Source organism: Callithrix jacchus, chromosome 9 (genome assembly GCF_049354715.1).
Source record: "Callithrix jacchus isolate 240 chromosome 9, calJac240_pri, whole genome shotgun sequence".
NCBI classification, from domain to species: Eukaryota; Metazoa; Chordata; class Mammalia; order Primates; family Cebidae; genus Callithrix; species Callithrix jacchus.
The window spans coordinates 119,023,110-119,039,378 of record NC_133510.1 but is presented as its reverse complement, the minus strand read 5'-3'; the positions used below and the strand labels follow the sequence as shown (position 1 = coordinate 119,039,378).

Genomic DNA, 16,269 nt, shown 5'->3' with positions numbered 1-16,269 from the left:
AAGAGTCCTTAGTGTTTGGAAGAAACTTGGCTAGGTGATCAGGGGTGGGGAGAACACTAAGAAGTCAGTGAAGCTGCTTTATTGAATGGCTTCCATCCTGTGCATGAATACATGAAGGGCTGGGCAGGAGCTGGTGGCTGTCTTCTGCAATCCTGCTGAACAGAAGTCTTGCAGGATCATAGGTAGGGTGGGAGTAAGCAGAACACTGTGGATGATACAGCTCACCTCCAGTCCATCCTGGTGGCTTTTTCTACTCTTTGCTTTAGCCATTTTCTGGGAAGAAAACTGAACAGACAAATCATGTTTCTATTTTTGGAGGACCAAAGTGTTTCTCGAGGTCTCTTTTTGCTTTGCCCACTTGGAGACCAGTTTCCTTTGACCATCTCAAAGTTTCTCTAGGGCCATCTCTGTCTAGAAATTCCTGTAACTTGACGGTAGTTCCGTCTTTTTCCAACCCAGCTTTGGGAGGGAGAATTAATTTGTACTGACTTCATCATTTGCCGAATGTTTAGATGTATGCAGCAAAGTGCATACATTATTTCATGTAGCATACACAAAAAATGAAGTAGATACTTTTCCCATTTTACAGATTAGGAAATTGAAGTGAGACAGACTGAGTCTTCCTTAAGAATATCTCCTAGTAAGAATGATAAAGACCACTTTGTAAAGTGACTCTCTTGTGGATAGAATGTCATCTCTCCTCTTTTGTGTATTTACCTTTGATAAAAATTAACAGGGTGGCTGAGGCTTTGAAAACTGAGATATATGTGTGCATTCAGGAAGATCAAAGGAGTCAGCTAACCCTAAGTGGGTGGAAATGCCTTCATTATGTTTCTTAGAGGAAATATAAAAACAAATTTAATAGGACTTTTTTTTTTTGAAAAATCTTGTATCATAGGATACTTGTAAGTAAAAGAAAGGCTATGTTTAAGCTCATCCTTTTAACTTAAAGAGATTTTATATAATTTCTGTACTTCACACAGAGCTATACTGGCTATTAAGATTGTGTGGCATCGTGACTTTGAAGATTTTTTGAAGCAGAATTATGTTTTGAAACATAACACAAATTATAATAGTTTCATAGTAGCTGTTCTTCAGCTGGGGAGGAGGAATAGGGACTAAAGGTTAAAAACGATGCATATATTTCAAGTGAAGATGAACTTTTTTTTTGTTTTTCTGAGGCAGAGCTCTGCTCTTTCACCCAGGCTGGATTGCAGTGTTGAGATATCGGTTCACTGCAACCTCAGCCTCCCTGAGTCAAGCAATTCTTGTGTCTCAGCTTCCTGCCAACATGCCCAGCTAATTTTTGTTATTTTTGATAGAGACAGGGTTTTGCCATATTGCCAGACTGGTCTCGAACTCCTGACCTCAAGTGATCTGCCCGCCTTGGCCTCCTAAAGTGCTGGGATTTATAGGTGTGAGCCACCCTGCCCGACCTCCAGTGTAGACTAACTTTATGCGAAAGATCTTGGCTTTGTTTTACAGAAAATTTGCTGATCTGTGGCTGCTACATTTGAAGTCCTGTTTTTCCACCTCAGGATGTATCGGTTTTGTAGTCTCTCAAATAGTTCTCTGCCAGTTTCTTGTTTGGTTTGGCTCCTGTTTCTACTTCTGTAAATTTTTAAGGTGCCTTGAAGATCAGCTTGGGGTTTTTTGAGTTTTTTCTTCTTTTTTTTTTTTTTTTGTTTTTAGAAGCGGCAGGTACTATTTTGTATAATGCAATCAGATACAGATTCCTCTTACAGAAAATAAGTAGCCGTGGAGCATCGCTAATGGAAATGAATGTTGGAATTAACAACCCTGCTGGCTTCCTCCTCTCCTTATTTTACAAATAGCTTCACAGGCCAAGAGAGGCTAAATGATTTGGGATTATATAATTGTTTCACTTAGAAACACAGTAAAAATTATGTAATCCAGAAGTCCTCACATTTTCTTCTGCCTCCATATGCTGAGGTGGTTGAAAGCTTTCCTCTCTCCCCACAAACAGAGCAAAGCAAGCCAGCCTGTTGAGAATCATCCATCCAGCCCTCCCTTCCCTGTTAGATGAAGGAACTGAGGCCCCAAGGGAGGAAGTGACCTGACCACAGCAGAGCTATGTCCCCAGCACCTGGACTGTGTAGCCCAGCATGGTACAGTTGTTCAGTGTTAATTTCTGATTCAGAGTTAGGAGTCAGATCTTAGTCGATTCAGTGGTTATTATGGGTCTGTTTAAATGTTGAAGTTGTTGGAACGAGCACTGGGATAGGAAACGGGGACATTAAATGACTGATTTAAAAACCCGTGGCTCCAAACTTAAAAAATTTGCTGTGTAGGACACCCTCTAGTGGCCAAGTTTTGCAACTACAACTTGCTTTTCACATAGGTCTACTTTTTAAGAATCAGTCAGTGCCTCAGTGAGCTACTGTTAGTGATAATTTTTCAATCTAGGTGATTAAAGGAACTTATAAAAAAGGAGTTCAGAATCACTGTTATAAGTATTTCTTAAAAGAACCTATGAGCTTTCATTTTAATGTCTGTCTGGAAAAAGTATGGAACTGTTTCCCCAAAAGAGCAGCTGTAAGTCTAGTAGATTGTCAAACTATCTGAGTAATCTTCTGCATATGAACCACAGTTCTGGCTCCAAACAATTTTTATTTTTTGTAATATTTCATACATATCTGAAAGATAGAACTTTTAGTAGTGGTAACTATCTAATTGCTTCCATTTTCTGTTTAATTTCTCTTCCTTACCTTAGACTTTTCAGGAAATTAGTTGTTGGATGAAAAATACAAGTTATATAGACTTTGTTTACTTAATTAATGTGAAGCCAGACCATAAACCATCAAGAAGTTAGTGATAAAGACCAAGAAAAGTCCAGGTGCAGTGGCTCATAACTGTAATCCCAGCACTTTGAGAGGCTGAGGCAGGGGGATCACCTGAGGCCAGGAGTTTGAGAACAGCCTGAACAACACGGTGAAACCCTGTCTCTACAAAAATACAAAAATTAACTGGGCATGGTGGCACGTGCCTATAGTCCCAGTTACTTGGGAGGCTGACGGACAAGAATGGCTTGAACATGGGAGGTGGAGGTTGCAGTGAGCCGAGACTGCACCACTGCACTCCAGCCTGGATGGTACAGTGATACTTTGTCTCAAGAAATAAAGTAGAACAAGACCCAGAAAAAGATAATTCTCTGCTGATGGCCGTCTTCTTGGACACTTCCATTATTAATATTCTTTTGTGAACTGATGTGATCATTTAATTAGCACTATTTTTGGTGCCAAACGGTGTGCCTGGCTATAAACTAGGACTTTTAGAAGCCCTTCCTGTTAAACAAGTTTTTTTAAATTTCTTATTTTTAGCAGTTGCAGACTTGCAAAGGATGTTCCCCACTCCACCATCTTTGGAACAGCATCCTGCATTTTCTCCTGTGATGAATTATAAAGATGGTATCAGTTCAGAGACAGTGACAGCATTAGGCATGATGGAGAGCCCTATGGTCAGTATGGTTTCAGCACAACTCACAGAATTCAAAATGGAAGTGGAAGATGGATTAGGAAGTCCCAAGCCAGAGGAAATTAAGGTAATTGTCAATACATTAACATTTCCTGGGCAGAGTGGTTTCCAAGTGGATTCGTCTACATCTGCTTTAAAACAGTATTACCTATGTGCCATATATACATTAGTTCCTAAGAATCCTTTTAAGTAGAACATGAGGCAGACTAGCGGGCATATGAAATAGTGTCTTTTGACTGATTTAACATTTCTGCATTAGCATTTTCTAATGAGCAAAGGAAAAGAATACTGAAATGCAGTCATTTTGGTTGCTGTTTTATTATAGCCCTGTGCCACTGTGGTGTGTCCTACATCGTTTACCAGTATTAACACTGACCCCACTTTGTTGTCACAGGACTTTTCATATGTGCACAAAGTTCCATCCTTTCAACCTTTTGTGGGATCCTCCATGTTTGCTCCACTGAAGATGTTGCCGAGCCATTGTTTGCTACCTCTGAAGATACCCGATGCCTGTCTGTTTCGGCCTTCGTGGGCAATTCCTCCTAAAATTGAACAACTGCCCATGCCCCCTGCAGCCACTTTCATTAGAGATGGCTACAAGTATGTATAGGAGTTACGTCATTTACTTGCCATATTTGGTGCGATTTTTAACTTAACTAAATGTTTGTTAAAAATGATAAGAAGGGCTGGGTGCGGTGGCTCATGCCTGTAATCCCAGCACTTTGGGAGGTCAAGGCAGGTGGATCACTTGAGGTCAGGAGTTTGAGACCAGTCTGGCCAACATGGTGAAAACCCATCTCTACTAAAAACACAAAAAATTAGCTGGGCGTGGTGGTGCATACCTGTAATCTCAGCTACTCGCAAGGTTGAGGCAGGAGAATTGCTTGAACCTGGGAGGTGGAGGTTGCAGTGAGCCGAGATCACGCCACTGCACTCCATCCTGGGCAACAGAGCGACTGTCTCAGAAAAAAAAAAAAAAAGCAAAAAAGAAGACGAAATGATGACAAGTAGCATATCATTTGAAACTTTCCTTTATTGGTCTTTCATGTTTTTGTGTAAATTATTTTGTGCTGGAAAATGTGCATTATTTGCTAAATGAAATTTTGTATGCAGACAGTCCCTGACTTAGAGTGGATTTCCTCAGGAGTTTTTGACTTTGTGGTGATGTGAAAGTGATACACATTCGGGAGCCATTGTACTTGGAGAACCCATACAGCCATCCTGTCTTTTACTTTCAGCACAGCATTTGATAAATTACATGAGATACGCAGCACTTTATTGTGTAAAACGGGCTTTGAGTTCGATGATTTCCCCCAACAGTAGCCCAATGTCAGTGTTGTGAATATGTTGAAGATAGGCTAGGGCTGGGTGCAGTGGCTCACGCCTGTAATCCCAGCATTTTGAGAGGTCGAGGTGGGTGGATTTCTTGAACTCAGGAGTTTGAGACCAGTCTGGGTAAATGGTGAAACCCGTTTCTACAAAAAATAAAAAAATTTAGCTGGGCATGATGGCGTGTGCCTGTAGTCCCAGCTACTCAGGAGGCTGAGGTAGGAAAATTGCTTGAACCCAGGAGGCGAAGGTTGCAGTGAGCCAGGATTGCACCACTCCACTCCATCCTGGCTGACAGAGCGAGACCCTGTCACATAAACAAAGATAGGCTGAGCTGTGATGGAATCTCATTTACCCTGTGATGCATAATTTCTTAATGAATAAAATGTTTTAAATGCTATTAAAGGCCACAAATTCATATTTCTGTTGGGGTCAGGGAAGCAATGTATATATAGATGAAATGGACAGGGTAAAGGCAAAAGAGTTGGTGCTACTGATGCTGAGCACCATTGCGGGTGAGCGAGTGAAGTCTAGTATAAACCATTTAAAGGGATGTTTGCTATTCAAGTCCAGGGGGGTTGTTGTCAGGCAAGACTGGGGTCGTAGTGGCCAGATCCTTCTGTTTCTGAGGGTCACTTGAAATCTGGATTTTTATGTTTTCCTTTCTTCAGAATGTTTTCAGCTAATACATAGTTAAGCTTAAGAAACCAATTAAACAAATTTGTGGTCCAGCCTCAGCCTGTGGGCTTCAAGTTTGTGACCTTCTGTAAAAACATCCTGATGAAGTTAATTTTAATATCCTAACAAGGCTTCCTGCTTGTGTATATAAAGTCAGTGTCAGAAAGAAAAACCGTGACAGAAAAGTTCAGAAGAATCCTTGACTTAGGAAGCTACAGCTACAGTGTCATAAGACTCAAATTCCTGCTTTCTAAAAATTATATGCATGACCTTAAATGACCATTTTACCTGGGCCTTCCCTTTAAAATGAAGTAATCCTGTGCTGCCTCCCACAAAGGACTTTTGCAAGGCTTCAGTGACTAATAATTGTAGAAGTACCATGGAAATAGCAATGCACCAGCAATATAGAGTGTGTTGAAAAGCACCCGGAGCGCCTGGCTGATGTGTTGCTGCTGTGAGTGTACTCTAGCTTACTCGGCTAGATACTGGCATAACACAGCTAGAATACCTTGGTGCATAAGAGGTTAGCTTAGCACATACAGTTGCAAATAACATAGCAGTTTTAAGAACCTATTCGGCAGTTTAATCTCTTTCATACATACAGGTTCCCCCAAAAAGGTCACATGCAAGCTTTTGCTGTATAATGGTTTAAAGAATTTAGGTCATTATTTAGATGTATTACAGCTTTCATTTGGCATCCCAAAGATTCTTTGTATTCTTAACTGACACTGTTAATACAATTTTATGTGATGAAGGTTTTGTTTTTGCTTTTTGGGTTTTATTTTTTTTAAGGGTCTCACTCTGTCACCCAGGCTGGAGGGCAGTGGCGCAATCTTAGTGCAGCCTTGACCTCCTGGGCTCAAGCATTCCTCCCACATCAGCGTCCTGAGTAGCTGGGACCACAGACCTGCACCACCACATCAGCTAATTTTTAAGAAATTTTGTTGTAGAGTCTGCGTCTCCCTGTGCCGCCTACACTGGTCCTGAACTCCTGGGCTCAAGTGCTCCTCCTGTCTAGGCCTCCTAAATTACAGGCATGAGCCACTGCACCTGGCATGAAGGTGATTCCTGTCTGCACTGTCCAGTTTGGCAGTCACCAGCTTCATGTGCAGGTGTTGACTACTTGAATTGTGGCTAGTGAGACCAAGACCGAATTTCTAGTTTTACTTTAATTAATTTAAATTTAGGACATGGAGGCTAGTGGCTGCCTTATTGGGCAGTATGTTCCCAGAGTGTGTAATCCTCCTGCCGTGGTCTCTACCCACCATCACCCTGGACCACTCCTTTGTCATCCACAGTACCCCTGCAGTCACTTGTTTAATGTCTGCCATACTTGCTTATGAGCCACCTTTTCTTTCTCTTTTTCACTTTTGACTATCCAGTTTCTAGCATAGGGTTGCTACTCAATTCATTTTTATTAAATGGGAAAAATCAGATTACAAGATAAACCATTCTTACTACCCAGGGAGCAGTTTAATTCTTTAGGTTTTCAGTTAGTGGTCTTAGTTCCTTTTCTGATCTGAACTGCATAATAATTTTATAGTTTTGTTGAAAAGGAAAATTTGAAAGGAGTCCAATTAGAGTAAAGATCATCATTACACACTTACTATTTTGGTTTCTAAGAGAGCAGTGATTGCCAATCAAGTTTTCTGGGTCATTTTTTTTTTTTTTAAATCTGTACTCAAAGATTCCACCGTGCCTCAGATTTAATATTTCTGTTCTACAGTGCCTGATTTGGTCTTTGAGGCTGGTAGTTTAGGCATAGCTAATTAAAAATCACAAGGAAATTATTTAAAGAGACATTTCTTTATGACATTCTTTCACATTATAAGTAACTGAATATGTAGTTTATTGGAGGAAAATTAGTTTAAATATAGTATTAATATATATAAAAGTATTAAGAATTTTTAAAAATCTCTATTCTTTTGATACCTTCTGAGTAGAAAGAATGGACTCACATGCTGATATACATACACATCTTAAGAAAGTACAGTTGTCCCTTGGTATCCTTGGGGGATTGATTCCAAGACCCCCTCAGATACCAAAATCTGAAGATGCTCAAGTCCCCTGTGTAAAATGGCATAGTATTTGCACGTGACTTACACAAATCCTTCTGTGTACCTTAAATCCTCTCTGGGTTTGTAATACCTCAAACAAGGTAAATGCTGTAAAAATCATTGTTGTGCTTTACTGTTTTTATTCATTGGTTTTTTTTTTTTTTTTTTTTTTTAAATCTTTTGTGTGTGTGTATGTGTGTGTTTTGTTTTTGAGATGGAGTTTCGCTCTTGTTTCCCAGGCTGGTGTACAATGGTGTGATCTGGGCTCGCTGCAACCTCCGCCTCCTGGGGTCAATTGATTCCCCTGCCTCAGCCTCCTGAGTAGTTGGATTACAGGCACACGCCACCATGCCTGGCTCATATTTGTATTTTTAGTAGAGATGGGGTTTTACTGTATTGGTCAGGCTGTTCTCGAACTCCTGACCTTAGGTGATCCATCCACCTCGGCCTCCCAAAGTGCCGGGATTACGGGTGTAAGCCACCACCCCTGGCCTATTTGTGCATTTTTTAATTGTTGTATTTTTTAAATTTTCCATCTGTATATGGTTGAATCCACAGATACAGAGCCTGTGGATATAGAGGGGCCAACTGTATATCCAGAAAATGTGTGATAATGAAACAGCAGAACCTTGCAGACAGTGTTTTCTTTTCTGCTTGGCTATTCCAAAAAGAAATCACTGTTTATGAGGAAGTAGATAACGTAGCCCAGTCAGTCTTGGGCAACTAAAATAATTGTACTATATGGAATGCATAACATTAGTGAAAAGTAAAAAATGAAGACGTGCCTCTCATCCCACAGAAACCTGTGGGAAGCTGGAAACTATGATACAACATGTGTACTTCTGTGCAACCACCTAATTAATACTGGGGCCTCTTAGCCACATGTGTAATACTTCTATTAATTGTAATATAATACTGGTAAATGGGCTACCCAAAATAGAATTCCCTCATGGTCACTTATTACTATAAAAATGTTAGCCTTAAGATAGGGCTGCATTTTGAAAATTAGAAAACTGTTAAATTTTCATGTGTATTTGATTATAACTACTTTGATATTATGTATAGATTATAGCCTCAGAGAACAGGTACACTCGCAGACTTTGAATTTAAAAATGACAAAAATGTAATTGCAAATTAGATGGAAATTTTATTCTGTGGTCTAGCTAATTTAGCATCTGAACTTATATGTTGAAGTTCCATTTAGTAGTTAAAACTTTTCAAATTACATTGACCAAACCCAATACCATGTTTTCTTATAAAAATAGTAAAAGTTCCTTCAAGTGGTTAGGATGGGGATAGCTTATATGTGGAACAAGTAGAAGGAAAATGCTATGTTGAATTACTCTTCATACTGTACTTTCTGCCTCTCTGCACGCTGCACTGACCTTTGTATCCTGCTTTTTTTTTGTTTTGAAGAGAAAATTATACCAGTGATAGCAGAAACAAATGATAAGAAACACACAGTACATGGCTGGGGTGATCATGTGTCTCCTCCAACATCTGTGACATGCTTCCCTTCCTTACATGGTGCCTTCTCTTTTTACAGTAACGTGCCTAGTGTTGGGAGCCTAGCAGATCCAGACTATCTTAACACACCACAGATGAACACACCCGTGACGTTGAACAGTGCTGCCCCAGCCAGCAATAGTGGGGCAGGAGTCCTCCCATCTCCAGCAACCCCTCGCTTCTCTGTCCCCACACCACGAACCCCCAGGACCCCAAGAACTCCCAGAGGTGGGGGCACTGCCAGTGGTCAGGGGTCTGTTAAGTATGACAGCACTGATCAGGGGTCACCAGCCTCCACCCCCTCTACTACGCGGCCCCTCAACTCTGTGGAGCCTGCCACCATGCAACCAATTCCTGAAGCCCACAGTCTCTATGTTACCCTGATTCTCTCCGATTCCGTGATGAATATCTTTAAAGACAGAAACTTTGACAGCTGTTGCATCTGTGCCTGCAACATGAACATCAAAGGGGCGGATGTCGGGCTTTACATCCCGGATTCTTCCAATGAGGACCAGTACCGCTGTACCTGTGGGTTTAGTGCGATTATGAACCGCAAACTTGGCTACAATTCAGGACTCTTCCTTGAAGATGAGTTGGATATTTTTGGGAAGAATTCTGATATTGGTCAGGCTGCAGAGCGGCGCCTACTGATGTGTCAGACAACCTTCCTTCCTCAGGCCGAAGGAACCAGAAAATCCCAGGAACCACCCATAAGCCTTCTCCTCCTCCTCCAGAGTCAACACACACAACCTTTTGCTTCACTGAGTTTCCTGGACTACATTTCCTCTAACAATCGCCAAACTCTTCCCTGTGTAAGCTGGAGTTATGACCGGGTGCAAGCAGATAATAACGATTACTGGACGGAATGCTTTAATGCATTGGAGCAGGGGCGGCAGTATGTGGATAACCCCACTGGTGGAAAAGTGGACGAAGCTCTGGTGAGAAGTGCCACTGTGCACTCTTGGCCTCACAGCAATGGTAGGTGTCCCAGAACACAAATTTGCTCTGAGGAGTATCTTGGTATATCTTGGTATGATCTTAACTTAAAAGCTTTATTTTCTTTGTTATTTGACCAAAATAAATTAATTTCATGTATTTAAGGGGGGATAAAAAGAACTAAAGTGAGAGCTATATTGATTTCATCCCAAACTTAACAACTGGGAGAATGTTTTATATTGAAATGCCTTTGGAGAAAAGTAATTGTTTTCTGAAATTTTCCTCTTGTAAAACTCATGAGTAAGGAGTCCATGTTGGAAACCTGTGACAGCTGAGTATCAGAGTCATCACGAGCTTGCAGACTGATAATTTTGCACACTCTTGCATGTTTAAATCCACCATTCTTCCACATCAAGTTTCCAAGGAACCTCTTCCATGAAGCCATCCACCTATTTCCAGAGTCTCTTGTCCTTTCTCTGTTTCCCCCTCTGTTATATCACTTATAATCACATTTTACTTTTCATTGTGGTTACGGAGGCATGTAACTGGCTGTATTATTAAAAGCTCCAGATCACAAACATTTTTGAAGTTGGGCTGTAAGAGTGCCAAGCAACTTGCTATTCCCTTTTCTTATTCAGTCACTGCATAAACTGCAATGCATCATGGGTGATAAAATGGTTACTGAAAGAGACAAGACACCTGCCCTCATGGACTTCCTAATCTATTCTGGAAGTGAACATTAATTAAATAATTACACAAGTCAAATATTATTACAACCCATTTTGTAAGTGATAAAAGCATGGGATAGGCGGGGGCACTCTAGGCTGAAGGTCAGAGAAGACTTTGTTGAAGAAGTAGTAACATTTGCTTGGAGATCTCAGTGATGAGTACAGATTAACTGAGGAAGGAGAATGGGGAGCAAGGCATGTGTTCCAGACAGAAGGAGCTGCAAGTAAGAAGGCCCTTGATTGTACAGAGCTTGGGGCCTTTGAAACTGAAGCAAAGTTAGAAGCCAGCAGGGGCTAGATTTTTTTAGAGGCATCCCGGGGGTTAGGTCTTCCTGCAAGAAGCAATAAAAAGTCATTGAAAGGTTTTAGGAAGAAGCACTGACATCAGATTTGTGCAGTTAGAAAAGAAAACTTACAGTGTGCACTGGCTATAATTCTGGGTATAGATTAGAAAATGGTGGGAATGGATTTGAGGACACTAGGAGGTTATAGAGGAAGACCTAGTCAGAAACAATAGCTTGCCTTAGGGTCCTTGTGAAGAAGGTGGCTTCAGTCCTAGAGTGGCTTCTGCTGTGTTTCCATGTGCCTCTGGCTGCAATGAAGATTGGCTTTCTCTTTATGCATTCTGTATTTTGTGAAAATATTTTTACAATTAAGAGCATTTAAAGAGTTTTTAAAAGCTTCTATTTAAGTTCCATTATTTCCTACTCATCATTATAAACAACACATCGATATTTGCAAATAAAAGTAATACAATAATTAAGAAACTTTTGTAGCTGTTTTATGGAAATCCTTGAAAATAGATTTACATGGTTTTAAAAAGTTCATACCTATTCATGTTTCTACTTTTAAACAGTTCTTCCATTAAACTTTTTTATAGAGTAATCCATTTCGCTTTTTATTTTTGATACTACATTATCAATTATTTTCTCTAATATAGTAGAAGAATATCTTTCCTTTTGACTCCTAAGTCAGATATTTTAGAATTTGCTACAGCTAATAACATCATTGTCCTGGACTATAACTGAGGCTCAAGGTGATGGCAAGGAAAAGGAGGGTGCTAGCCCCCTTATCTTCTCTGTTTCTTCTCACTTCTCTTCCAGTGCTGGACATCAGCATGCTCTCTTCCCAGGATGTGGTTCGTATGCTGTTGTCCCTGCAGCCCTTTCTCCAAGATGCCATCCAAAAGAAGCGCACGGGAAGGACCTGGGAGAATATCCAGCATGTGCAGGGACCACTCACTTGGCAGCAGTTCCATAAAATGGCAGGACGGGGAACCTATGGTAGGGTCTTTGCCCCGTTTAAAATTTCTTCTGATGTCAGTGCTTTTTAGTGAAGAGCAGCATTAGTTACTGTCAAGTCTTTGCTTCGCTAACAAAATGGAATATTTTTCTTCATGAGCATTAAGTTTTATAATCTGTTTTTTAAAATTACTTTTGGGTCAAGTTTTCCTATCACCCTTGTCATAGTCCAGGTCAATGAGGAAGATAATCCCTACAAAGTGCGTTTCTTAGATTCTCCTCACCTTCCCAGTCCTCATTGCATTTTCATCTGGATGGACTTCTGGGCCAGTTCTGTCTGTTTCATCATAGTCAGGATAATAATGCTTGTCTTGAAGGAAATGAAGCAGTGCTGCCTGGAAGGTTAATTGTAACTTGTTCTAGTCAGCCCTCTGATCTTACTGAACCTTTGTAAGAAGATTCTGACTTACTTAATTAAGAGTCCTCATCAGTGGCCGTTTAATTAGATGATTTGAAAGACACTTTTAAGAATATCTTGTGAACCTGCAGTGACATTTCAGATGCCAGAATTAAGAACAGTGCACCAGGAATTTCTAAATTGTCTAGGTTGTGGGGAAAACACTAGCACCTTCCTAAACTACAATGTCATTTTAGGTTCAGAAGAATCTCCTGAGCCGTTGCCCATCCCCACTCTGCTGGTAGGCTATGACAAGGATTTCCTCACCATCTCACCATTCTCCTTGCCATTTTGGGAGAGGCTGTTGTTGGACCCATATGGGGGCCACCGTGATGTTGCCTATATTGTGGTGTGTCCAGAAAATGAGGCCTTGCTCGAAGGAGCCAAAACTTTCTTCAGGGACTTGAGTGCTGTGTACGAGGTGAGGAAGTTACTGTGAAAATCGCTTTTTATGACATGGATTTTCTGATTGTTCCTAGTGATGACTAAACTTCAAGACAGATGTCTTGAAAGTGAATCTCAAAGACAATTTGCAAACAGGAGGATGAGGAAGAAAATTGAACTGACACATTTTTCTGGAAGCAGGTTGCTTTCCCGTCTTCGCTTTATATTTATTAGATTTAGAAGACTTTCCCCTCCCATCCTTACCACATGTCTTAAAATCCCATCAGCTCTCTCTTCTCCATTTATGTGCTAAAAGTCGAAGATTATTGCTCACCAGGGGAAAGTGTGGCTATGTAGAAGATGAGCTTTACAAAAAGAGCACATCTACTCTATTTATTTATTTATTCATTCATTCATTCGATGGAGGGCTAGGGTGAGTACATGAGAGTTCCTGACAACAGTATAAAAGTGTTTCTTTTGAAAATTTCTGAATTGAAAGATAAGTTTAATGAATCATGTCCCTGTTGTGTTTTAACACTACATCTTAATACTGAAACATTGATACTGATTAAAAATATAATGCCTATAGTAATGTAAAAACAGGCAGATAGTTTCACATCTTTAGAATATGTAATACTGTTGCTTTAAAAAAAGTAGACTCACGTCTGTCTTTGAAGAGTAAGTGCTACGTTTCATATGCCAAAGCATATATGCACCAAGTTCTTTGTATCTAATACATTTAATGTCTTTGTATTTGGCAAAATGAAATTAATATCTGTATTTAGAACTGTGATAGGCACATAAACATTATGAAAGTGGTTTTTAAATAAGATTCCAAACTGAATTCCAAAATATTCCAAAACAGAACATTCACGATCTATAAATGTATGCGTAAGCATGGAATAGTAAATTTACATGTTGCTACAAAGAAATGAGGAAATGCTAACATGATGTAATGACATCAGTGAAGTCACTTGGATACGTTCATTTCTAAACAGTGCCTGATCGAGGCTATATGTAATGCTGTTAAATCGTAACTAACACGGAAAACTTGTGAAAGCAGTTTTAAAGCCCAGCCATTCCCTTGAATGGAACCGTCAGTATAAGTTACAAAATGTAAGAAGCACTGCCAGATCATTTTAAGAGAGTACAGATATTCTTTTAAATTTTTCTTAATAACTTCACTAGGGTTGCTCACTCAGCAGTAATTCATACCTCCTTAAGAAGACTATACACTAGGGGATTTTGTGGGGCTTAGTAAGTCTTCACTTTATCTACTCTAGTAAGGGATAAAAATATGGGCTCTCCAGCTGGTGAACAGGTAGTTTACTCTTTGCAGGTTTATTAAATTCTCTGCCATAAGCACCCATTAAGCGTCATGGAGATTAATAGCAGAATCTCCTTGTCCTATTTACTTTTAAAAAAGTGATCAGCATACTCACTGCTTCAGTGGCCCCTACTATTGGTGATCTCCAAATGTCTTTAACAGTATAACAGATGGCCCATAAAATTTTAATGTTATATTATGGGAAAACATTATGAGTAGGGATTACTTAGGAGATTTTAGTGGACATATGTCTCAGTCAGCCACAGTAGGCAGGAATCCACTAATTCTTTGTCCGTTGGCAATCAGGTAGTGTTCAGCAGTCTCCTCTTGTGTAGGAAGAATTGGCTTGAGTGAAGAAACATTTTTCTTTGAGAGCCTAATCCAAGTTTTGGAGAGACAGATAGCAATTTAAGAATACATTATGATTACCTGAAAGGACCAGCTTACAATCTTGGTTTGATTGCATGTGATAACCCTAAGAGAAAAAGGAAAATGCTTCCTTATACATGTTAAAGAATCTCCTTTGCGACGGTAGGTACTGAATGAAGGAATGGCTCCTGTTATAAATAATGATCTTGTCTATGCTATCAGATGTGTAGGCTTGGGCAGCACAAGCCCATCTGCAAAGTGCTACGTGACGGGATCATGCGTGTGGGAAAAACTGTGGCACAGAAGCTGACAGATGAGCTTGTGAGTGAGTGGTTTAACCAGCCTTGGAGCGGCGAGGAGAATGACAATCATTCCAGACTCAAACTTTATGCGCAAGTTTGCCGCCATCACCTAGGTAAATGGGAGTTTATTTGGCAGAGTAGAATAGGAGAAGTAAAAATAACAAATCCCTCCCATCCCTTCTTTTATAGATGCAACATTATATTTCTTTTGTCTCAAGTAATGCTGTATTTTGTGTTCTGGGTAGTTTAATTTCTATATGGACGTATGTTTTTTAAAAACTATTCGAAGATGCCTAATCATGTCTAATTTACTCTGCATTTTGAAAACTTAGCAGCATGACTTGGTATTAGGTGCTTAGTTTTAACCCATATTTTGAAGAGAATCTTAGAAGCTTATAAACCTGGGGGCATAATGTACCGAGATGACTGTGGAATGTATAGCTTCTCATTTTTCAGGGCAGGCATATGGAATCAGTCTGAAAGGAGTCTATCACAAGTGATTGATTTCCTCTTTTCAAACAAGCCTCTTCTGTAGAATTTATAAGTTGCTCCATGTGCATCTTCATGTTTGCAGAATACATAAGTATGAGTATGGAGATAGCATTTTGGGTATTGTAATCAGAGTATTGCAGCCTGAAAGCATAATTTTTTATAAGTGACCATTCTAGATTTCTGGTTCAGTCTGACACTGCAGAATATCACTAAAGTCACCTCTTTGCATGTATTCTTTCAGCACCTTATTTAGCCACTCTGCAGCTTGATAGCAGCCTGTTGATACCACCTAAATACCAGACCCCACCAGCAGCAGCACAGGGACAAGCTACGCCTGGGAATGCTGGGACCTTAGCTCCAAATTCAGGATCAACAGCTCCCCCAGCTGGCAGTGCATTTAATCCCACCTCGAATAGTAGTTCTACAAATCCTGCAGCAAGTAGTTCTGCATCTGGTTCCTCTGTGCCACCGGTCTCATCGTCTGCCTCTGCTCCTGGTATTAACCAGATAAGCACTACCTCTTCTTCAGGATTCAGTGGTAGTGTTGGAGGGCAGAACCCCAGCACTGGGGGCATTTCTACCGATAGAACTCAAGGGAACATAGGCTGTGGCGGAGACACTGACTCTGGGCAGAGCTCCTCTCAGCCCTCACAGGATGGACAAGAGAGGTATGTTACTCACAAATCGAGATGAGTGGCTTCAGCTTAGACCCTTTCTCTCTTCTTCTGCACCTTTTTCTCCCTTGACCTCATGGTTCTCTGAATCCTATAAAGTACTCTACTTCTCTTCTCAAAAGATAGGGGCAGTGGTCGATCTAAAGCTGCAGTGCTAAAAATTTGAGACTTCTTATAAATTATTAACTTACTGTCAACTTAATAACATCTTTGTACAACATAACCACAGAAAAGAAAGGGGAATTAAAAAAGAGATCTCCCATTTTAGAGGAGTACACTGCCATTTTCCATCTA

At 40.2% G+C, this 16,269-nt stretch overlaps 1 protein-coding gene across 4 annotated transcripts in view; it reads left to right on the top strand.

The window, feature by feature from the left end:
* The window catches only part of MED13L (mediator complex subunit 13L), a 306,319-nt gene that overhangs the window by 266,687 nt on the left and 23,363 nt on the right, over nt 1-16,269 (top strand). For 3 of the 4 annotated variants that reach the window (XM_035257743.3, XM_078337398.1, XM_078337397.1), the window contains 7 exons: nt 3,342-3,562; nt 3,890-4,095; nt 9,106-10,043; nt 11,833-12,012; nt 12,625-12,848; nt 14,730-14,922; nt 15,543-15,969. In XM_035257743.3, coding sequence (XP_035113634.3) covers nt 3,342-3,562; nt 3,890-4,095; nt 9,106-10,043; nt 11,833-12,012; nt 12,625-12,848; nt 14,730-14,922; nt 15,543-15,969 — 2,389 coding nt within the window. The remainder of the gene's footprint in view (nt 1-3,341; nt 3,563-3,889; nt 4,096-9,105; nt 10,044-11,832; nt 12,013-12,624; nt 12,849-14,729; nt 14,923-15,542; nt 15,970-16,269) is intronic. The other variant, XM_035257744.3, reaches the window with a different exon arrangement.